The sequence below is a fragment of the Vigna unguiculata genome, chromosome 2, assembly GCF_037176805.1.
Source record: "Vigna unguiculata cultivar grain cowpea cultivar isolate G323 ecotype 2 chromosome 2, ASM3717680v1, whole genome shotgun sequence".
Classification (NCBI taxonomy): domain Eukaryota; kingdom Viridiplantae; phylum Streptophyta; class Magnoliopsida; order Fabales; family Fabaceae; genus Vigna; species Vigna unguiculata.
The window spans coordinates 8,768,267-8,792,392 of NC_140793.1; the positions used below are offsets into that span (position 1 = coordinate 8,768,267).

A 24,126-nucleotide genomic window follows, 5' to 3' on the forward strand; every position below is an offset into this window, starting at 1 on the left:
TATGATTTGATGCTCCAGAATCAAGATACTGTTATAGTAAGGTTTGAGTATTTTATTCTCTTAATGACATTACATTGGTGCATATATTTGAGGTGCAGATACGACATCTAATGTTTCAAGGTTTGATTTTCTTATTACTATATTAATTTATATTTTTACATTCCTTTTACTAAAACAATTAACATACTTGCATTAGTGATTGGCTAAAATGTATATATTTTAGTTTTTTGAGTTGTAGGAAAACATGTTTAAGTACAAAGGATGAAGGTTAGAAAAAATGGTAAGATGTATAAAATTAGAGACTTTGGGATGGATTATCGTGTTATATCTTATCATTTGAAAGCCCTTGATTATAATACAAAAAAGAAGGAAAAAGGAATGTGTATGTCACAAGACTTGAAAAAGTTTCAATATTTAGTGAAAAAGAAGAATAGTAAAGTAAAAATAAGGTAAATAATAATATTCTTATAGTGTTATGAATGTTTGTATTTAATTTGATCAAATGTGTAATTTGTATAATCAAATTCATATTAATATTATAACAATGTTACCTTTTGTTGATTATTACTTAAAAAAGACTAATTTATATTTTTCTTTAATTATTGTCGATTGTGTAGTCTTATATGTTTGTAGATCTGAACATTAAATTCTGAAAGGCGCAATACTTCGAAGTTTATTGATACTCATCAAATTAAAGCACTTGCATGTAGAATGTAAATGACTTAAGTGCAATGAGAAAAGTATAAAAGGTTAGTATAATTCTATTAATTTAAATATACTCAATTTTAATTTATATATTTAGTGCCATAGTAGCACTACATTTGCTTTATGTGTTAGAACCTTTATTTGGCTTAATCATATTTATAGCACTTTTATCTTGGTTCAATAACATCTTGAAAGGTATACCAAATGTCACATGACTACTTAATTGGAGGTTTTCTCACTATTGAAAGATCTATTATTTTATCACTACAAGAAATTTGCTGATTTGTGAGAGAAATTAGCGAGAGAAAATTTTACTCGCTAATCCCTCGCTAATTAGAGACAAATTAGCGACAAACAAAAATTGTAGCAAAGTTGTAGCTAATTAGTGAGGGACTTGATACAACATAATATGATAGCTAAGTTGTAGCTAGTTAGTTAGGGATTAAACACAACATAAATATGGTAGCTAAGTTGTAGCTAATTAGTTAGGGATTAGACATAACATATATATGGGAACTAAGTTGTAGCTAATTAGTTAGGAATTAAACATAACATAAATATGGTAGTTAAGTTGTAGCTAATTAGTTAGGGATTAAATACAACATAAATATGGTAGCTAAGTTGTAACTAATTAGTTAGGGCTTAGACATAACATATATATGGTAACTAAGTTGTAGCTAATTAGTTAGGAATTAAACATAACATAAATATGGTAGCTAAGTTGTAGCTAATTAGTTAGGGATTAAACACAACATAAATATGGTAGCTAAATTGTAACTAATTAGTTAGAGATTATACACAACATAAATATTGTAACTAAGTTGTAGCTAATTAGTTAGGAATTAGACACAACATAATATGGTAGTTAAACTGAAGCTAATTAGTTAGGGATTTAGACACAACATAATATAGCAGCTAAGTTGTAGCTAATAGTTAGGGATTAGATACAACATAATATGATAATTAAGTTGAACCTAATTAGCTATGATTTTAATTATAAAATGATTTTATTGCTAATCCAAAACTAGTAAATAGAATTTCTAATTAAAAATAATAATATACAAATTATTTTATAAAAAATGAATTTATTAAAGAAATTTTTAAAAACTATCAATGTATTTAAAAATCTTCAAAAATATATTTTATTATTATATAAATTAATCCCTTATTTGTAAATTATTTTTATTATATATATATATATATTTTTTTTTAAATAATAACTACCATTTAACTAACACAATATTTTTTTCCATTTAAATATTATTACAAAAGGTATTAAAACAATTCTTATTAATTATATGAAAAATGAAATGATTAGCTATTATTTTGATAATTATTTAGTATCTTTTATTCTATTTTTTTTATATTTTATATTAATTTATTTGAATAAAAGAATTATTAAATTAATAATTAATTTATATTGTCACATATTATTATATATTATTATATTTATGGTATAGTTTGTTCTTTTGTTTAAAAAAATTTAAATATGAAATAAATTATTTAGGATATATTATAAATAAAAATAAATTGTATGTATCTATTTTATTTATAAAATATGAATATTTAACTTGATTTAATTAAACACTTAACTTTAAAAAATATATATTTATGTATAATATATATTATATATATATATATAATATATAATATATAATATATAATATATAATATAAATACTATAAATAAATGAAAATGATACAAAATATATAATGAATCTATCCGTATGAGACTTTAAAAACATAAAAAACATAAAGCATACAACTTAAAACTTAATCCTATTTGATTGAAACTTTAAACAGTTGCTTCTCGAGACATTTATGTCACTGTTCAAACATTCATGTTCTTTTGGTTGAACAGTCGGAAACTTGCAAGCATCAGAAGCTCGCATAAGAAGCTCGGATCGAAGGCTATCGGATTTCGTATAGTGACTCGCAGGCACCGGAAGCTCTCGCATCGAAGGCTGTTGGATTTCGTATAATGAAGAAGTGCGAACATTAGGGTTTTGATTTCAGCTTGGAGATAGTACCGAGAAGCTCGGAAGTGAAGATAGTACCGAGAAGCTCGGAAGAGAACTCGAAGAGGTTGCAACGACGTCGAATTTGGTTCCTAAATAAGAAAGGTAGAATTCACGGTATTGGTCGTAGCTTGGAACTTGCCATCATCAGTGTGAATGGTTCATCTTCATCAGTTGTAGGTCCTTCCACAAATCCAAATCATGCACCTCCAACAGAAGAAATCACGACAATAGCTACACAAATGTCTCAAATGCAACAAGAAATGCAGACACAGTTACATTTACAAACTGAATCTCAAAAGCAACTACAGATAGAGTTACAAGCACAAATAGAGGCACATGCACAACAGGTACAAGCTCAGTTGAAAGCACAAGCAGATGTGCATGCACAATTTCAAGCACAATTCCAAGCACAAATACAAGCACAAATGCAAGCACAAGTAGAAATGCAAAAGCTTTTACAACAACAAATGCATACACAAATGCAAACACAGATGGAGTTTTTCAAGACACAAATATTTCCTGCATTAAAGATATCTTCACCACCGTCTGTCATGAAACATGGCGAGAAGAAAATATGAAGATGATGATGTTTTTTTTTTTTTGTTTCTAAACACATATTTTAATGATGTATGTTGACAATTGTGAAGACTACTTTCATTATGTTCATCACTTTTATTATTTTGAATGTAGTAACATTTGACATGTTTCATATAAAATGTTTGGCAAGATTTATACTTAATGTTATATTTATGTCAAAATGCATTTCATAAGGTACAAGTAAAAGAATGGAATATTTTGGATTGATGCAATTCGCTACTATTTTTCTAGGGATTAAATTGTTGAATTAGCGAGGGCTTAGGTAGGAATTAGCGAGGGCTTAGGTAGGCATTAGCTAGGGATAAGTTTGCTAGGGATTAGCTAGAGAATAGCTACAACTAGTTTGCTAGGGATTAACGGGGGATTAGCTACAACCTATTTGTTAGGGATTAGCTAGGGAATAGCTACAATCAATTTGCTAGGGATTAGCTACAACAACTTTGCTAGGGATTAACTAGGAATTAGCTACAACCGATTTCCTATGGATTAACTAGGGATTAGCTACAATCAATTTGCTAGGAATTAGCTAGGATTTAGCTACAACAAATTTGCTAGGGATTAGCTAAGGTTTAGCTACAACCAATTTGCTAGGGATTAGCTAGGAATTAGCTACAATCGATTTGCTAGGGATTAGCCAAGGATTAGCTACAACCAATTTGCTAGGGATTAGCTAGGGTTTAGCTACAACCAATTTTCTAGGGATTAGCAAGGGATTAACTACAATTAATTTGCTAGGGATTAGCTAGGGTCTAGCTACAACCGATTTGCTAGGGATTAGCTAGGGATTAGCGACAAAGTGGTTCTCTAGCTACTTAGCTACCTATATTTTAGCTACGGCATAGTGTCTTCGCTATTTTCTCGATATTCCCCTGCTGAATCGTTTTGCGAGAGATTAGCTAGGGATTCGCTAGGGATTATTCCCTCGCTAATATGTAATTTTCTTGTAGTGCTACTTAAAATTTGTCATTAATATATTTACCCTTTTATCTCTACATTTTAAAATATTAATTGTTTCTTTTATTTATTTGTAGGACCACAATATTTGCATGACCAAAATTTCTGAAGATATTATATTTTATTATTGTATTTAAAATATTTATTCAAATGTTTTGATGTGAAAATAGGTCTCTGTATAAATTGTTTGTATTCATTTTTAGATATTAATTGTGTATTTTTTCTTTTAAAATGTAATGAATATTTTATATTTTAATTTTTATATATGATGTTTTTTTATTTTAACATTTTAGAATAATTTGTGTCTTTTAATGGAATGAATGTAATATGTGTCACAAATTATTATTTTTGTCACAACAAAAAATCAATTTTAATAAGATTTTAAAATATTGTCACAAGTAGAATAAGAATTAAAGTACTAATTGTGACAACTAATATGTCATTATTATCTTTTTTGTGACAATTTATTATTATTATTATTATTATTATTATTATTATTATTACATACAATTAAAAACGACAGTTATTTTTGTCACAATAAAACTTAATTTTTGTGACATATGAAAATATTGTCACAAATATAATAGTGACAAGAGTGTTAGTGACAATTTAATTTTTGTGAGAAGATATTAATTATGACATATTTATAACCTTTAGTGATGAATATGTGTATCACTAAGTTGAGAAGAAACATGAGTATTACCAGAAAGACCAAGGGCAGAAAAGGCTAACATACTCATCTGTTTTACCATTTATTGAGTAAGACTGTCTGCAAGAGGTGTAGGAACAAAAGCTTGAGCAGGCAAAGTAGCATAACACGAAGCACCAAGAGAAGCATGATAAGCGATGCCTTGTTTCTTTGTAGGGCGAATAGAACAAGTAGTGATAATATGTCCCTTTTGCTTGCAATAATTATAGAATTTTTGTGAACAATCCTTTACAAGATGACTAAATCCTTTACAATTGTAGCATTTGACAGGGTGCATATCTCTGGGCTGATTCTTTCCTTAGATGGCATAGGCCATAGTAACATGAGTAGTAGATTTGATAGTTTGTTCCATAGTTGCGCGTATGTTGTGATTCATTGTTCTTCTCAGAGAAGCTCACTCAAGCAAGTCCAAAGTAGGCACAAGGTAGCTGTTCATCAGATTGGATCGAGTAACTTCAAAACTAGATCGTAGCTAAATAAAAATTTGATCTCACTTGCTAGTCTCGTGCACTGTTTGGACAACAAATATGGCTTCACCAGAAATACCCGCATAGATAATATTGGAATATTCAACTCACATATTTTGAAAACTAGAAAAATATTCCTTAATTGGTAGACTCCTTTGTGTGAAATTAGCCATCTCGTACTCTAATTGAAACTTTCGAGCTTCATTGGCTTGATGATAAACCTTTTTTAAATAATCCCACATATCTTTAGTAGTGTTGTAAGGTTGAAGATTAAGGATAAAATGAGGCTCAATAGAGCTAAGAATTCAGGACATGATTTGGGCATTTTTGGTTTCCCATTTCGCTAAATCTGCTGCAACTATCGATGCGAGTGCGAGTGTGGGATCTTTGCCATCAATATGAACTCATAATTCTTTTCCCTTGACAAAGAGCTTAAACTGAAATTCCCAAGCAACACAATTTTTTCCATTAGACCGAACAAAAAAAGCGTTGATCCAAGGTCATGATGAATAAAGAAGCAGAGAACGTGTTTTTGAAAACAAAACCATATTACAAGCCCAGACACAAAATCAAGAAGAAGATCCAAAATAGAAGAATAATGAGATATAAGGAGCGAGAACACCCACAATAGAGAAAAAGACTAGGACACAAGAGGAAACAGTGTATTAACCGTGTATTTTAGAAAAAACTTACTTTTATTGAGTATTTCCCTTTTCTTAACTAGGCAACACAAAATATATTTATATGCAATAAATGAAGAGATAGTAAGATATTTTATTTGATAATCCACAATTAAAGGTATAAAATAATCTATATTTATACACATTAACACATTCTAAGTAAAATCCTCCTAATATGTGTTGGATAATCTTTAATTTTGTTAGATAATCTTTAATTTTGTTAGATAATATTTAGATTATATTTTAGATTATAGAGTTGTTTTTATTTAGCAAAGTGATAGGGTATTTTATATTTGGTTAATTAGATTTAAGTTAGTTGTTATTTTAGTTAGTTGGTGATATGAATCTCATTGCACAAGGGCTGACTTAGGATTTTTTTTTTCTTTTAGGGTTAGAACGAGTTATGACCACGAGATGTTTTGTGGGCAGAATTAGATATTCTTTTGAAAATTGGGTGAAGAAGAAAGTAATAAGGGGTGAATCTAAAAGTGGAAGGAAAGAATCGCTCTTTCCAAAGGAGGCAACACACAAAGGATGGCAAAATCCTTTGATACAGCCAAGGGTTCTTGAATCACTCAAGAACTAGGAGAATCACTCTCACTATTAGATAGAAAATTGAATTTCTGAACAAAACTTAACTTGATTTCATTGATAAGAAATGGTTCAGCTTATATAGAGGCTTTAACCATTAGGGTTACAAAAAGACCATTAATTGTCATTATATCCCACTAGTGCTAATAATAAACCAATCAAGCTAATAATTGTCCACTACCTAATGGCTAATTATAACTGAAATTGGGGCAGCCAAAAAGTTATCCAAAATTATTCAGCAAGGTCTTCTTAGTCTTCCAAGGCTGGTTCTTAAGATGTCAAATGGGCCTTTATTTAAATAAAAGAAACTGCATTAATCTGGCGCGTTAGTCCTCTTCCATTTGGGCCGCGATGCAATTTACAACTTTTGTCTTTTCTCCTTCAAACTTGGGCTTGTACTCAAATAATATTGACAACACTTGTTGTAAAGCTTCTTTTGCTTTCTTTGCTCTAGACCTTGTCATAGGTCCTCCAAGTTCTTCAAGTGGATCCTTGTCTTTGCTCATTGTCACACCTCCATCATTCTCTCCCTCTTGAGAAGGATTTTTCCTAAAATCAGATTCTCCCTCTACATCAAAAAGGGATAAGTCAGACACATTGAATGTGGAACTAACATTATACTCACCAGGCAGATCAATTTTGTAAGCATTGTCATTTATTCTTTCAAGCACTTGGAATGGACCATTTCCCCTTGGTTGAAGCTTTGATTTTCTTTGTTCTGGAAACCTTTCCTTTCTCATGTGCACCCAAACCCAATCTCCAGGTTGGAAGACAACCTTCTTTCTACCTTTGTTAGCTTGCCTTGCATAGCTTTCGTTTTTCTTTTCAATTTGACCCCTTACTTGCTCATGTAACTTCTTCACATAGTCAGCTTTAGCCTGTGCTTCTTTATGCTTAAACATGGAAATGTTAGGCATAGGTAGCAAATCAAGAGGAGTTAAAGGGTTAAATCCATATACAATCTCAAAAGGTGAATAATTAGTTGTGCTATGGACAACCCTAGTATAAGCAAACTCAACATGAGGCAAACATGCTTCCCAAGACTTAAGATTTTTCTTTATAACAGTCCTAAGCAATGTGCCTAAAGTTCTATTGACTACCTCAGTTTGACTATCAATTTGTGGGTGACAAGTAGTAGAAAATAACAATTTAGTACCAATCTTACCCCACAAGGTCCTCCAAAAGTGACTAAGGAATTTTGTACCCCTATCACTCACAATGCTCCTTGGTAGTCCATGAAGTCTTACTATTTCCTTGAAAAACAAGTCAGCCACATGACAAGCATCATCCACCTTCTTGCAAGGTATGAAGTGTGCCATTTTAGAAAATTTGTCAACAACAACAAAGACAGAATCCTTTCCATTCTTTGTTTTAGGCAACCCCATAACAAAGTCCATTGAAATATCAGTCCAAGGATATTCAGGAACAGGTAAAGGAGTATATAATCCATGAGGCTTCACCTTAGATTTAGCTTTTTTACACACAATGCAGTGATCACAAAACTTATGTACATCACGTTTCATATGAGGCCAAAAGAAGTGCTCTTGCAAAATTTCCAAAGTCTTTTGAACCCCAAAATGACCCATCAAACCTCCTTCATGTGATTCAGTCACAAGCAACTCTCTAATGGAACACTTTGGCATACACAATTTATTTGATTTAAACAAGAATCCATTATGCCTATAGTAACCATTTTCAGAAAACTTTTCACATGCAGCATATATTTCAGCAAAATTTGCATCATCCTTGTACATGTCTTTCAAAGATTCAAGACCAAACAGTTTAGTTTCAAGCATAGAAAGCAATGCATGCCTCCTAGAAAGTGCATCAGCCACTATATTTCCTTTCCCCTTTTTATACTTGATTACATACGGAAATTGCTCCAAAAACTCTACCCATTTAACATGCCTCTTATTAAGCTTACCTTGTCCTTTCAAGTATTTCAAGGACTCATGATCACTGTGAATGACAAATTCTTTGGGTAACAAATAGTGTTGCCAAGTCTTTAAAGCTCTAACCAAAGCATACAATTCCTTATCATAAGTAGAATAGTTAAGGGCAGCCCCACTTAACTTTTCACTAAAATAAGCAATGGGATGTCCATCTTATAGCAAAACAGCCCCAATACCCACATTTGATGCATCACACTCAATTTCAAAAGATTTTGCAAAATTAGGCATGGCAATAATAGGTGCATTAGTTAGCTTATGCTTGAGGGAAGCAAAGGCCTCCTCTTGTTTCTCTCCCCATTTAAAACCCACATTCTTTTTAACAATTTCATTTAGAGGTGCAGCCAGGGTACTAAAATCCTTAACAAATCTCCTGTAAAAACTTGCTAAACCATGAAAACCCCTCACCTCACTGACAATCTTAGGTGTAGGCCATTCTTGGATGGCCTTGACCTTTTCCGCATCAACTTGTACACCTTTAGCACTCACAACAAAACCCAAAAGCACCACATGATCAGAATAAAAGATGCATTTTTCCAAATTGGCATACAATTTTTCTTTTCTAAGAACAACCAAAACAGATTGCAAATGCTCAACATGCAACTCAAGACTGGTGCTATAGATCAGAATATCATCAAAGTACACCACAACAAATTTACCAATAAACTCTCTTAAAACATGGTTCATTAACCGCATAAAAGTACTAGGTGCATTTGTCAAACCAAAGGGCATAACCAACCACTCATACAATCCATATTTAGTTTTAAAAGCAGTTTTCCATTTATCACCTTCTCTAATCCTAATCTGATTATAGCCACTTTTAAGATCAATTTTAGAAAAAACACATGCACCATAAAGTTCATCAAGAAGATCATCTAACCTTGGAATTGGATGCCTATACTTGATGGTGATGTTGTTTATTGCTCTACAATCAGAACACATCCTCCATGAGCCATCCTTTTTGGGGACCAAAATCACAAGTACAGCACATGGACTCATGCTATCCCTCACCCAACCTTTACTCATGAGTTCAGTAACTTGTTTTTCAATCTCTTTGGTCTCTTGTGGGTTGCTCCTATAAGCTGGCCTATTGGGCAAAGCAGCTCCCGGAATGAGATCAATGTGATGCTCAATTCCTCTCAAAGGTGGCAAACCATCAGGGACACTTGCTGGAAACACATCTTTATAATCCTGCAAAAGGGACTCAATACTAGAGGGCAATTCAAATTTGCCAAATTGGTCAGAATTTGAAATTTGATTTTGACAAAACAATCAGTAGAGGGGCTGTCTTGCGCAAAACACCCTCCTTACCTCTCTTTCTCTTGCTAAATAAACTTGCTTACCCTCAAATGTTTCATTTTCTCTCATTTTCCTGTCAAGTGTTTCACTCTTTTTCTTTTTCCTTTCAAGTGTTTCACTCTTTCTCTCATTTGCTAACTTCTCTCTCATTTTTATTTGATCCCTCACACACCTCTTTAGGAGACAAGGGTTTGAGGACCACTTTTTTATCTTGATACATGAAAGAGTTTTTGTTAGTGAAACCATCATGAATGGCTTTAATGTCATACTGCCACGGTCTTCCCAAAAGAATATGGCTAGCCTCCATGGGAACCACATCACATAAGATCTTATCTTTATATTTCCCAATGGAGAAAGAGACTTCAGCTTGCTGTTTCACTTGGACTTTTTCTCCTTCACTAAGCCATTGAAGTTTGTATGGCCTAGGATGTGGTTTAGTGTCCATGTTCATTTTTGACACTAATCTTGAACTCACCACATTGGTACAACTTCCTCTATCAATGATTACCAAACATACATTACCATTAACTGAACATCTTGTATGAAAAATATTCTCCCTTTGAGATGCATCCTCGGCCTTGACTTGACTTCCCAACATCCTTCTAATCATGTATAACTCTTCTACATTAGGTTTCAATTCGCCATCACTCTCTTCTACCTCTCCATCATCATCATCATCAGAATCGCTTGTGTACTCCCCATTATCCTTAAGAAGAACAGTCTTCTTTGTAGGACACTCATAGGCATAATGTCCCATGCCCAAACATTTAAAACATTTCACTTCTCTAGTCCTCTTTGGTGGATGTTCAGGTTTCTTTTGAACAATTTTTCCTTCATTAGAAAGCACTGAATTGCTAGAGGAGGCAACACCTTCTTTCTTTACTCTATCTTTCCAGTTTGAAGAATTGAAATTGGTAGAACTCTTTCTTGTTGTACTCTTTCTTTTAATTTGTTGCTCTACCTGTATGGCTTTATGCAATAGATCCTCCATCTCCACAAACTCCTGCAACTCAACAACATCTCTAATATCATGATTTAATCCATTAAGGAAACGTGCCATAGTTACCTCAGGATCTTCTTCAATTTTGGCTTGGATGATAAGAATCTCCATCTCCTTATAATACTCATCCACTCCCTTGCTTCCTTGAGAAAGTCTTTGTATTTCCAATTTTAAGTCCCTATGGAAGCTAGAAGGTACATACCGCTTCCTCATGACCCTTTTCATCTCACCCCAAGTATCCACCAAAGGCTCCTCATCTCTAATCCTCTGTCTTTGCAACTTGTTCCACCAAATTAAAGCATAATTAGAAAATTCAGTTGCTGCAAGCCTTACCTTTTGCTCCTCACTATAATTATTGCAAGAAAATACATGCTCAATTTTGAGCTCCCACTCCAAGTAAGCTTCAGGATCACTCCTCCCCTTGAAAGGTGGCACATTCAACCTTACTCCTTCTATTCTCCCTTCATTCCTTTGTGGCCCTCCTCCTCCTCCTCTTGGTGGGGTTCTATTCTCTAGTTGGTCCAACCTATCATGAAACTCATCTTGTTGTTGCTTCATCAACCTCTCCAAATGTTGAGATAATGCAGCAATTTGCATCTGAATATCATTCCTTTCTGCCATGATTAACAAACAGATTAAGGTAACAAGAACAATATATATATATATATATATATATATATATATATATATATATATATGGTGTTTGAAAATTTTCTCACCCACTCAAGTGTTTGCACTCACAGATTGGCTTTTACTAAAAATAAAACACTCTTGCCTTTTACCACTCAAATTCTCCTTGGTTTCTTAGGCAATTCAAGAGATTATGGCCATAACAAAGAACAATTCTCCAATATGTGCAGCGAAACGCTTGTAAGTAGACAAAGAAAGGTTAACAAAGAAAAAGAAGAAAAAAAAAGGCCAAGAAAAGTAGGTAAAAAGAAGGAAATCAGCAACAATCCTTCAATAACACCAATATATTACCTTATAAAAATTGTTACGAGGCATGAATCATTCGACCCAATTTTTTTTTTCACAGCTTCAGTACAATTACGAATTGCTGTAACTATTTTCTTTTTTTAATTTTTAGAAGGGCCTAACTTTTGCAATGATTCAGCACACACATAAATAATACAAGTAATAAGGTAATGAATTGGTAAAATAAGAAAGAAGGAAGGATGTTACCAATTTGACGTTCAAACCCTTAAACCGAAGCTCTGAATACCAAATGATATGAATCTCATTGCACAAGGGTTGACTTATGATTTTTTTTTCTTTTAGGGTTAGAACGAGTTATGACCACGAGATGTTTTGTGGGCAGAATTAGATATTCTTTTGAAAATTGGGTGAAGAAGAAAGTAATAAGGGGTGAATCTAAAAGTGGAAGGAAAGAATCGCTCTTTCCAAAGGAGGCAACACACAAAGGATGGCAAAATCCTTTGATACAGCCAAGGGTTCTTGAATCACTCAAGAACTAGGAGAATCACTCTCACTATTAGATAGAAAATTGAATTTCTGAACAAAACTTAACTTGATTTCATTGATAAGAAATGGTTCAGCTTATATAGAGGCTTTAACCATTAGGGTTACAAAAAGACCATTAATTGTCATTATATCCCACTAGTGCTAATAATAAACCAATCAAGCTAATAATTGTCCACTACCTAATGGCTAATTATAACTGAAATTGGGGCAGCCAAAAAGTTATCCAAAATTATTCAGCAAGGTCTTCTTAGTCTTCCAAGGCTGGTTCTTAAGATGTCAAATGGGCCTTTATTTAAATAAAAGAAACTGCATTAATCTGGCGCGTTAGTCCTCTTCCATTTGGGCCGCGATGCAATTTACAACTTTTGTCTTTTCTCCTTCAAACTTGGGCTTGTACTCAAATAATATTGACAACACTTGTTGTAAAGCTTCTTTTGCTTTCTTTGCTCTAGACCTTGTCATAGGTCTTCCAAGTTCTTCAAGTGGATCCTTGTCTTTGCTCATTGTCACACCTCCATCAGTTGGAGTATATAAGATTTAGTTTGATAATATGGGGTATTAAAGAAGATTAGATTAGATAAAGATTTAGTTTGGTTTGTTATTATTTGGTTTGTAATTGGCTATATAATAGCGCATTCTCCATCAATGAAAAATACCACAATGAGTTATATTGCATATTCTTCTAGTGTGAGTTTTTTCCAACAATATGCGCATAATAAAAAGATCCACCAAGGAGAAAATTCACCTCCTTATTTCTCCATGAATAAGGCATTGAATCAATTTATTATTCTCATATGCAGTAATAAGCTTAGGAATACAACTAGGAATTAAATCCTCCATCGACACTCCCAAAGTAGAATAATCTTCATAATATAAATTTTGATAAAAACCCAATATATGCTTAGCAATTTGACTAGTATCCTACAAAACTCGACCATTATCAATTAAATGATGAATATATATACTGAAATATTATGTTTCTTCAAAGTAATATGGAACAAGGCAATGCTTTTGTCTCCATTAGTAAACCAATTCAAAGTGACTTTTTCTTTCCAAAACGAAGCTTCAATTCAAGAGGAAAATCAAGTTCCTCCATACCAGGTTTATCTTTTAAAAACAAAGAATTCAACGTAGAAGGTGTTATGTTTGAAGCTAACATTGAATATCACTCCAGACCTCTTCTTCTCAAGGACCAAATTGTGAACATTACCAAAAGCAGTTTTATTCCAATCTTTAAGACTCAATTTTAACCTCTGCAAATTTTTCTCTAAAACAATCATTGGACAACCAATAACTAGATCCTGCAATGACTTCGGAATAAGATCTTTGCAACATGGATGTAAAAGTCACGTCTTAAAAACTGAAAAGATGAAGGTTTTCTATTACCATATAGTTACGTGACAGAGAAAGAAAAAATAGATTATGATCAAAACAATTCCTAGGAAGCACCTGATAACAATAGTGGGAACAATCATCAAGACAATCAAGACAAATAAAACTCTATCCAACTTACGTTGAATACAATGAACACCCCTTCTTTCCTTATGCCAAGTAAACACAAAAACAGAGAGAAGAATAAAAATGAGCTCATTTGAACTTATCCAGTTTGAAAATTCCTCTTAAGAAATTCTGTTAGGTAAAAAACTTCCCAAAATATTATCAGCAGATAAAACTATATCAAAATCTCATACCACACTCCAAGACCCGTGAAGAGAAGTCAGAGAATACTGGTTTGTTTTGCAATTATTGTTCGTCAACAATATAATATTAAATACTTTAAGTAATTTTATGAAATCAAAATTTGTCAAAAAAATATTTGTAAAAATTCTTAAGGTCGCATACACATACTTTGTTCTCTTTTATAGTTAGTAAGATGTTTCCAAGTTTTACATCGTGTTCTTATGTGGGTGAATACTATAGACAGATGATAGTGGGCAATGAATTTTTCGAATATTTATGTTCTTTTTCAAAGATTGGGAAGCGAAGTATTGTGCTGATTTAAGGGATTAGTGATTTTATTTCATCCCTCTTATTTGCAAAGATTAGAGAGTGATTTACGTAATTTTACATAATTATCCTCGTTTTATTTTATTCCAAATAAATAATCATGTTGGCTTTCGAGATTGAAATGAAGAGAAGCACAGTAAATGGAACCTATTAAGTTTTTGTTGGATCTGATTTCAACCTCTTCTCAAGCTTTATTTAACCGGATCTGTTTTGCTTGGAATCTATTCCATTCCATATTTAACTGGATCTGTTTTTTTTTTGGAATCTATTCCATTTTTGTGTGCCAGTCATCCATGCATTCTTTCAATTAATAAATATTTATAATATTTTTATTTATTATAATAATATATGAGAAACTAATTATAACTTATCTAAATATAATTTTATTATACTTTTTTAACACTAAGGACAATTAGGTTATTTTACATTTTCATCTATTAAATTTAATTTTTTTAGTCACATAGTTAAATCTTTCATAAACTTTTACAAAAATTACTTTCAAATCCACTCCACTATCCATAAAAAGAACAACATAAATATTACCTTCTAATCCACCCAAATTAATCCTCTCCTTCTCCCTCAAATCATCACCCACAAAATTGAACTCTCAGTCATATCAACTATCACAAATTGTTTATTTGGTTTTAATCTATTAACATAACCTATAAATGTACAATCAGCTCATGGCTATAATTTCTACATGTTATCTACACAATCCACCATCTTCCAATACATATAAACTTTATTTTACATTCTACTCTAAATTTCTGAACCCATTTCTACGAGAAACAATCAACATTACCACTTTCAATCACATATACCATTTTTACCACAAACTTCACCATTCGGATAGTATAATTTGAAATATAAAAATTATATTTCACATTATAATCCAAAAATATATTTTTTCAAGTTTCAAATTACACAGTCTTACAGTTAAACTTGTATTCTAGATTATATATTCTCAATTCTCAATCAATATTTTCAAGGTTTTGATTATACAAACAGAAAGAAGAGACCGAACTTTTATATATATATATATATATATATATAGATATATATATATATATATATGTGTGTGTGTGTGTGTGTGTGTTGCTAAATGAGCTGCCACCATACAAAATCTTAATCTTCAAATAATTCTTTTGCCAATTGGTGTTAAAAATAACAGCGCCGATGAATAAAAAACATGAATAATGGAGCTAAGAAAGCTTGATACACAGTAGAAACCACAAAAGACAAAATGAGAAATTTGAAAAATATAAGGGTACAGGAGGAAATTATAAGGGTGATAAAAGAAATTTGTTAGGACTTAAATGTAAAGCCTTTCGTATCAAAAAGTTAAGAGGTAGTTTTTTGTTAATTTTGGTAAAATATGGCAAATTTTGTAAAAACGAAAGGAAGTTGCATTAAAAGTGTAAGAAAAATACTGAATTCATACTCAGAACATTTTACACAAGTTTTTTTTGTTGTGTTGAGTGTGGTGAAAATGGCACTCACTCACACCCTTTCAACTCTCTCTCCGTCACTGACCCGATACTCCAACTCCAAACCAAAGCTTTCATGCTCTCTCTCTTCTCAAGCTTTCAAGGTCTCTCTCTTTCTCTGTCTCTCTCTTCTACTTTTTTGTTGCTCTAAAAAAGTTAAGAAATAATAACCAGTGTTGTGTGGTGTTTGAGAATGATGCAGTGCAAGAGAGAATACACCACCGTGATGATAGTGCCCACGGGGATTGGCGCCGCCATTGGAGGTTACGCCGGTGACGCTTTGCCTGTAGCTCGCGCTCTGTCCTCCGTCGTTGATTGCCTTATCTCTCACCCTAACGTAACCCATTCTCTCTCTTTTCATTCCACTCCTTTTTATCTATACCATTCATATAAAAACATCCATTGTTTACTATTTTATCCTTCAAATAATTTCACCATTCTACACTTTCGGTTTTTTGTTAAAGGTTAATTGCATGTTTAGTTCTCTAATTATTCCAAATTAAGTCATTCTAGTTCACTTTAATCGAAAAATTTAATTACACCTTGTCAACATTTTCTGTTAAAAATAAGATGTCACGTAAACAATGACTAAAGTTACTTAATTTTAGAAAATTAAATGACCAACTGAGCAATTAAATTTTTATAAGAATTAAAATTCTACATTTAACAAAAATAGAATTAAGCAAAAAATTATATAGATAAGGCACAAAATCACACCCTCTTCACTGTACTTGTTAAAAGTTCTACAACAACAACCAAAAAAATATTGTTAAGAGAAAAAAAGCTAAGTGCATGTTTATGCAATCTTGTAGGTTAGCCTGTCTTGAATGATAGAAAAATAAGATTAAAATTTTGCAGGTGCTTAATGCTGCAATGCTATACTGGCCGATGCCTAATGCGTTATACGTTGAAGGTTATGCTCTTGACCGTTTTGCAGAAGGATCGTGGGCATTACAGCCCGTTCACCAAAACAGGGTATCACTCAAACATATGTATATTCTTTTTTTTTTTCTTTGATACTGAGAGGAAAGAAAGAGATATGTACATTATGAATGTGCTCCATCAATGACTAGTTTATGTGATGCATTGTGTGCTGAACCTTGCATGTTGCTTTCTTAGTCATGCTATTTCATTCTGTTTAAAAGTATGTACCTAATTTTATCTTGTGAAGCAGGTGGGATTAGTTCTTGATGCAGGAATAGAGGAGGAACTCCGGGTTCGCCATTTACAAGTAGCTGATGCTGCAAGGGCTTCCCTTGGATTACCTGTCGTGGAATATACTGTCACAGACACTCCGTTGAAGGTAATAAATCATATTGTATTAACTATCATAATGAAATATAAAGCATCCATTAAACGAGTTGAATCCTGTCACATGATGGATGTAGCCGACATCTCTTAGTGGGACAAGGCTCTTATTGTAATGAAACTTAAACCATCCTATATTTTCTGCCAATTTTCCATTCACTAGACTTGTGTTTGCTGATAAAGTCTTAATGTTTGGACCGAGTGATTTGGTTCTTAAGCCAAAGGTTTTTTCTACACTAAGAGAGGCATGTGAGTGCTGTTGATCTTTTGGGGCATCTTGAAGTCATATAAAGCATGTGATGTTCCGCAAAAAGAATAATTTTCCATTTTGCTAGATTTTGTTTTAATTTAATCAAACCAGTCTGTGTGACAATTGCTTATTTTGGATCTGGCAAGGGTTGAATTTTTGGTGGTAGGATAAATTCTATGAAAATCAAAGTTATAGGATCTGTAGTTGTGAACATTTTACTATTCTATGTTGTGCACTAGAAAGAAACAAGTAACACAAGAGTTTTAACTGGAGGAAACCTTGCCAGTTTATCTTATTGTTGTATGCGTTATATTTCTATATCTCAAAGTTATAGGATCTGTAGTTGTGAACATTTTACAAGATATTCTATGTTGTGCACTAGAAAGAAACAAGTAACACAAGAGTTTTAACTGGAGGAAACCTTGCCAGTTTATCTTATTGTTGTATGTTTTATATTTCTATATCTCAATTTTTTTGGTCTAGTTAAAATTGGAACACTTTTTGATTCATTTCAGAATTCTTATTCTTACCTTTCAGACTTGATTATTTTTTAAGCTGGAGGTAGAAGTCTTTATGCATGCCTAGTCTATAATTTCAAGTATCTATTATCATGATCTGGAGCTATATAAAATGCCTAGCCAAAGTTAGGGTGAGCGTTATCCAATTTAAACCCTGAATTTGACTTGCATAGCATCAAATTTTACAGGTAGAGAAGTGGGTTGATCCAGAAACTGGCCAATCAACTGGAAGGATTAAGCACCCTGATTCTTTACTTAGAGCTGTGAATACTTTAGTGAAGAGGTCAAAAGTGAATGCCATTGCTGTTGTTGGACGTTTCCCAGATGATGAAATTGATGATGTAGATGACTATCGGCAGGGAATGGTATGACAATAAATCTAGAAGAATATAATTTGATTAATTGTGCTAGTTCTATAAGATTAAAGAAGTCGTGGATGAGGTTGTTTCTTTTTCTTGGTTCTTTCATATTCACCATATCTGTGATATTTGTTCGTGAAATGTAACCTTATTTTAAAAGATTATGTCTGCATCTTATCACTGTCCTCTAAATTCCAACAAGAATTTGTTCCTTTTTTCCTTCATTTTTATTTTGAACATTATTTTAGTCATTCCTTTGTATATTCAGCAGTTCAGTAATGAATCTTATATTTTGTTACTGACACAGTGACGTTTGCTTCCCTCTTTTTACCTTGTTTAGGGAATAGACCTATTAGCAGGAGTTGAGGCAGTTATAAGTCATCAAGTAGTGAAGGAGTTCCAAATTCCTTGTGCACATGCTCCTGCAATGTCTCCACTTCCCATGAGCCTATCTCTTAGTCCGAAATCAGCAGCTGAGGAGGTTGGTACACTCTAAATAACAGCGCATTTGGCATTTGTTTCAACTATATTAGATTGGTGGAGCTACCACTTTTAGAACTAACTGATAGGTTAAAGTATCATGTCAAAACAATTCATCTATGAATTATAATTTTAGTTATTACTTTGAACTGTGTTTTTCTCTTACCCGAGACATATAATCTTTTAAACGAGTATGATTGATTTTTTTAGTGACTAAGCAAACATGCCTCATGTTTAATTTGCTATTGATGTGATAAATTTTCTGAAGCCAGTGTTTTAATCCATTTTTTTCATCAGCTAAGAGAATCTGATATCTTATAGTTTATTGTATATTTTAATTAAGCTCAGCATATGTGTGTAGTGTAGATTTTGTAATTATGGGGTCGATAATCATACCAAAGCAAATAGTATTTAAGATTTCTAGTGGTTAGATTCTTAGTTGAGCATTTACAATTTCAATAATTTTGTCATTTATCTATGTCTGCACGTGCTGATGGGAGATGGCATCTAAGATTCAGAACTCTATACCTTAAATATATGGTACTGGTCCACCGTGTACTGTATTGGTGGACCTCACTTATTTTGTGCTTTGTGAAAATTTTCTTGCACTTTAGGATGAATATATTTTCCACCCGTTTCAATGATTCGTGCTGCTCCTTTCTTACCTTCTCCAATAGATACCGGTCGTAGGTATGTCTTTCGTGTGTTTATATGAGAATATACGTTAATTGATAAATGTTACTTAAAACTCTGAAAACTGATGATAACTTGAGGCTCTATAATAAAACTAGTAGGAAGTAAGGTGGTTTACCTAGTTCAGGAGTTCATATGTTTGTTGACTGTGAAGGTGTTAGAAATCGTCAAGTCCTCATCTGCTTTGTTGAATTTGTTTTGTTTCAAATCTCTGTCCCAAAGTAGCATTTTTAAAAATTTCAGTAAAGATGAATTTAAAAATTGTCTTTTCTTACACTGTTTCAATATACAAGAATTAGAAACTTCAATTCTAAGAAAAGGAAAATACAGTTATAAAGTAAAACGAAAATAAAGATTTGCTTATTTCAAACATGGACACAATTAACAACTAAGCCTCTTCTTACTATTAGTATTACGGTGCAAGTTTGGGTAAATGGATTAGACCTGCTCAAAAACTAATTTTTAGTTAGATAAAGCCATTTTGAGTAAGGTTGCTTTAAAGTTTGAACTGTTTACACTAAACTGTTCCTCATTCTTTCCCTGCTCTTTTTACTGGACTTTTTTTCCCATGTCATTCATTTTCAAGATTGACGTGTCCATTAAATAAATGAAGCTTAACATTTCTAGTAGGTTCTTTTTAACATTTCTTGTATTATTAAGACGATTTTGTTCTCATTATAAATTGGAGATTTCTCATTCTGCGTATTTGATGGATAATAGTACTTATGGATAACTTGCTCTTGTTAAGTAGATTGGGTACACTTTCCTACCATGTGTGCTTGCTGGCCTAAGTAATGCTCCACAATACTTGGTCATGGACTCCAAATCCTTGGAAAAAGGTTGCATACAGGCAAATGATGTGGATTCCGTAATCCTACCCAAAGATGCTTGCGGCGGGGATGCATGTCTTGCTTTTGCTAGAAATAAAAGCAAAAAGGTATACATTCAAACACATCAGCGTCTTTTTGCCTTATTTTTATTTTTTGGTTTGATTAAACATATTAGCAAAAACAACAATTATCTCCTTGTGGTAAGTTAGCTTTCATCCGTTCGGCAAATCAAACTGTCCAACTAGAATTTTGATAACACCATTATTTCGTTATACATGACTGTGTACAATTTTCTTGCAGCCACTTATAATTACTGTGGACGAAAATGAAACTGTTCTTAATGATACTGCAGACAAACTTGGTCTTGAAGTGGTACGTGATTTTTATTCTGTGAACTTGTTATTTTAGAGATGTGAATAAAAGTTAGGATCTTTATCTGTTTCATTCAAAATTCTGGAGAAATCAATTGACAAGAATTCAAGTTACTATGTACCATTTGCTCACCAAAGAAAAAAATGTGGGTTTGGACAAAAGTTAAAGTTAGATAGATGCATAAGCATACAAGTAAAATAATAACATCTCCATTTTTGGCAACTTAGTGTTAGTTTTTTATTGTTGGTGCTAAAAAGACAAAATAAAATTAACTGTAGGCACCATCGAGACAGTCAATTTTTCTTCTATTACAATTGAAATGAGAACATTTTGGTTGATAAAATTATCATTCGGCAGCTGCATGTTTCAAATTATTGGGAGGCCATTGGAGTTATTGCAGCTCACAAGGCAGGGATAGATCCATTTTCACTTAGACGTGATAAAATTCTCAATATCGGGTGCAGTTCCTTCATGTCTGTCAATGGTCACACCATTCCAAGATAAAGAATGGTTTCCTGATTAACATTTGGCCTAGTTCACAGGTATCTCTTGAGAGAGACAATTTTGTTTGAATCAATAGATTTATAACCATTCACAATATAATACACGGCTAGCATTCTCATTGAAGATATTTTCCTGATTAACATTGGAGAGTTAATGATAATATATTGCAATTGTTATTAATCACTGGAGGCAGTAGTGTATTTCAATTCTCATATAGCCAAATATGTATTTGATTCACACATTTAGGTCCATATAATTTACCTCGGTCAGTGTACTTAAAAGTTTGGTTTATTTGTGCCTATAGCTTTATGTTTTTTATGATTTCATTCAATACTTTCATTTTATTGAAACATTTTTGTTCCTTGTATGTTTTGATGGTAGTCTCTTTGAAGAGTACATGTGGTGAAAAATTGCTGGTGTTAGTGACCACAATGCACACTACATATAGACTAAACCTATCTATTTCAGGGAAGGTACTGAATGTTTTAACTTCTAACTATCCTCTAATGGTGTGGGTCAGATTTGAGATATATACCTGAATTGGTTTAATGACAGGTTTAGCACTCAGTACCATCTGATTTCAGACCTTTATTTGGGTCTCTAAAATGTTTAAGCTTTATTTGTTAAACCTGAAACAGTTCAAAGCTTTACAGGAGGAAGATTATATAGTATCTACTCCTTGTCAAGCTGCGATAAAGGTTGCCCTTTCCATCATGTTAAAGTTAGTATCTCAATTTTTTTCACTTTCGATTGTGTATGGTAAATTAACTTATTTTCAGGTGCATGAAATAAATAATTCTTAGTAATTTAAGTAACACATAGGATATGGGCTTTGAAGGTTGTCGGAAATTTGTACGGCTTATTATTATTATTATTATTATTATTATTATTATTATTATTATTATTATTATTATTATTATTATTATTATTATTATTATTATTACTACAGTAGATGACTCACTACGTGAGATTAAATTATAATTTTTTCCCTTCATTATTAGCAGACAATTAGTTTTTTCAGTGGCATTAATTTAGCAATAGAAAACTGAGGTAGTTTTCTGTAAAGAAAAGAACAATGACGTTTTTCTGCCACAAGCAAGGTATAAAGTTTTAGCTCTTTTAATCAGGTGTTTTACTTTCGTGTACGGCAACGTTAGTTAAGCTATTGATTTCTTCTTCTAGGCTATTGCTTCCAACACCCCCAATTTCTACCTGCACCCCGACAATTTTCAGAATTCTAGTTTTGAGAATAAAATCAGATAAGGTGATTCTGAATTTCTGTAATTGTATTATTCAAACTGAAAATTGAATTGCATTTATATAGGAAATGAGAGAATAAAAACCTGTCCCACCTTCACGCAAATCATGGGTGATTTCCTAACTAAATCATGAGCTAAATCTTAGCTTTCACTCTACTCCCGATTGAATAGATCAACAACTGACCTAATTTATTGAAACTCAAAATGCTTAATTGAAAACAAAACTGAAACTAACAAATTAATATGTGCTCTTCCTGTCGTTTATGTCTCCAGCAAAACCAGTGTCTGTATAAACAACTATTTTTGTGTTTTTGTGCCCTTTCTTGAAGAATATCCTGAATTCAGTATTGTCTTTTAGGTACCACAAAATTCTTTTGGTTGTAGACCAATGTGTTTATGTAGGAATGGACATGAAAATCTGCTAATTAAGCTAACTTCATATATCAAGTCTCGTCTGGTTGCAATCAAGTACATAATGCTTCCAACTAATTGTTGAATAAAGTAGCATCCACTTTAGTCCTTCTATCATTTCTAGACAACTTTATTCCTGAAACAATTGGATTCTTGACGGAAATACAATTCTTCGTGCCAAAACGAGATAACACTTCCTGAGCATACTCCATGTGCATTCTGTAAAATTTCAACTAAGAAAAAAAAATCTCATTCTCCCTAGATTAGTTGATAGGTATATTCAATATTAACACGACCAGAAAATGAATAGAATTCTAGCTATCTATTCAAAGTTTATGGAATCAAATAAAATAGAGCAAAACAATCCCAAAGAGAAATAAATTCCTCTGAGCCCTCACCAATTCCCAACCTCCCCCATCCTTCCCCGTTTTCTCATTATATTCTCTCTCCTCTAACTAACCCCACGATCCCCCTGCCACCTCAGCCAAATTGTTATTACAGAATCAAGTATGTGTGCTCGTGGGCTCCCATGTGATGGGTTTCCACTTATTCCTCTCGTAGACTTGGTGTAGTGTCCTATTTTGCCCTCCCACTCCTTCATTCATATCATCACCTACCCCTCGAAGAGTCACCTTGTCCTCAAGGTGAAGTTCAGGAAAAGATTCTCGCATCTTATTCCAAGATTCCCATGAATTTTCACAAGTTGGTAGATTCCGCCACTTGACTAACACTTCCAGAATGTGGTCTCCCTTGCTCCTGATCACAAGGATTTCTTTGGGTTGGACCTGAAGCTCTAAATCTTCATTGATAGACGAAGGTAGCGGCTGGACAACCCCTTCCTCAACCACCCTTGGTTCAATAGAGATACATGAAACACAGGGTGAACTCTACTATTTTCGGGCAATTTCAACTTGTAAGCTACCTCGCCTATTTTCTCTAGGATCTCATAAGGACCATAGCATCGTGGACTGAGCTTTTGGTTCACTCTCCAGCCAATTTTTTTAACTTATATGGTTGTATTTTCAAATAAACCATATCTCCCACCTTATACTCCACTTCCCTTCTATTTTTTTGGCTTGCTGCCTCATCCTATTTGGAGCTCGCACCAATTGATCTTTAAAAATTGCCAACAATTCATTGCGCTCTTGCAGCATCACTGTCACCTCTTCCATGGACGTTGTTGGTATATCACCTC

The 24,126-nt window shown here is 32.8% G+C and overlaps 1 protein-coding gene and 1 pseudogene across 2 annotated transcripts; one reads left to right on the plus strand and one right to left on the minus strand.

The window, feature by feature from the left end:
* Positions 1–8,828: 8,828 nt before the first annotated feature.
* Positions 8,829–11,592, minus strand: LOC114172243 (uncharacterized; annotated as a pseudogene).
* Positions 11,593–15,890: 4,298 nt separating this feature from the next.
* Positions 15,891–22,078, plus strand: LOC114173040 (uncharacterized). Of its 2 annotated transcripts, XM_085669570.1 has the most exons (10): positions 15,891–16,051; positions 16,150–16,284; positions 16,806–16,922; positions 17,122–17,250; positions 18,212–18,388; positions 18,723–18,863; positions 20,307–20,492; positions 20,686–20,757; positions 21,115–21,299; positions 21,643–22,078. In XM_085669570.1, exons 1-9 carry the CDS (start codon positions 15,950–15,952, stop codon positions 21,259–21,261), a joined length of 1,206 nt encoding a protein of 401 aa, XP_085525696.1. In that variant the 5' UTR covers positions 15,891–15,949; the 3' UTR covers positions 21,262–21,299; positions 21,643–22,078. The 2 variants fall into 2 exon arrangements, with proteins under 2 accessions (XP_085525696.1, XP_027913038.1); XM_028057237.2 differs by lacking the exon at positions 21,643–22,078 and having other exon boundaries at positions 21,115–21,628.
* The last annotated feature ends 2,048 nt before the right edge of the window (positions 22,079–24,126 follow it).

What these genes read in the sequence shown, in the direction of transcription:
- LOC114173040 (XM_085669570.1), top strand. Translation starts at nt 15,950, where the DNA reads ATGGCACTCACTCACACCCTTTCAACTCTCTCTCCGTCACTGACCCGA. An exon ending in TCTCTTCTCAAGCTTTCAAG is followed by an intron (nt 16,052 to 16,149) that starts GTCTCTCTCTTT and finishes AGAATGATGCAG; the next exon opens with TGCAAGAGAGAATACACCAC. An exon ending in CGAAATCAGCAGCTGAGGAG is followed by an intron (nt 18,864 to 20,306) that starts GTTGGTACACTC and finishes CTTGTTAAGTAG; the next exon opens with ATTGGGTACACTTTCCTACC.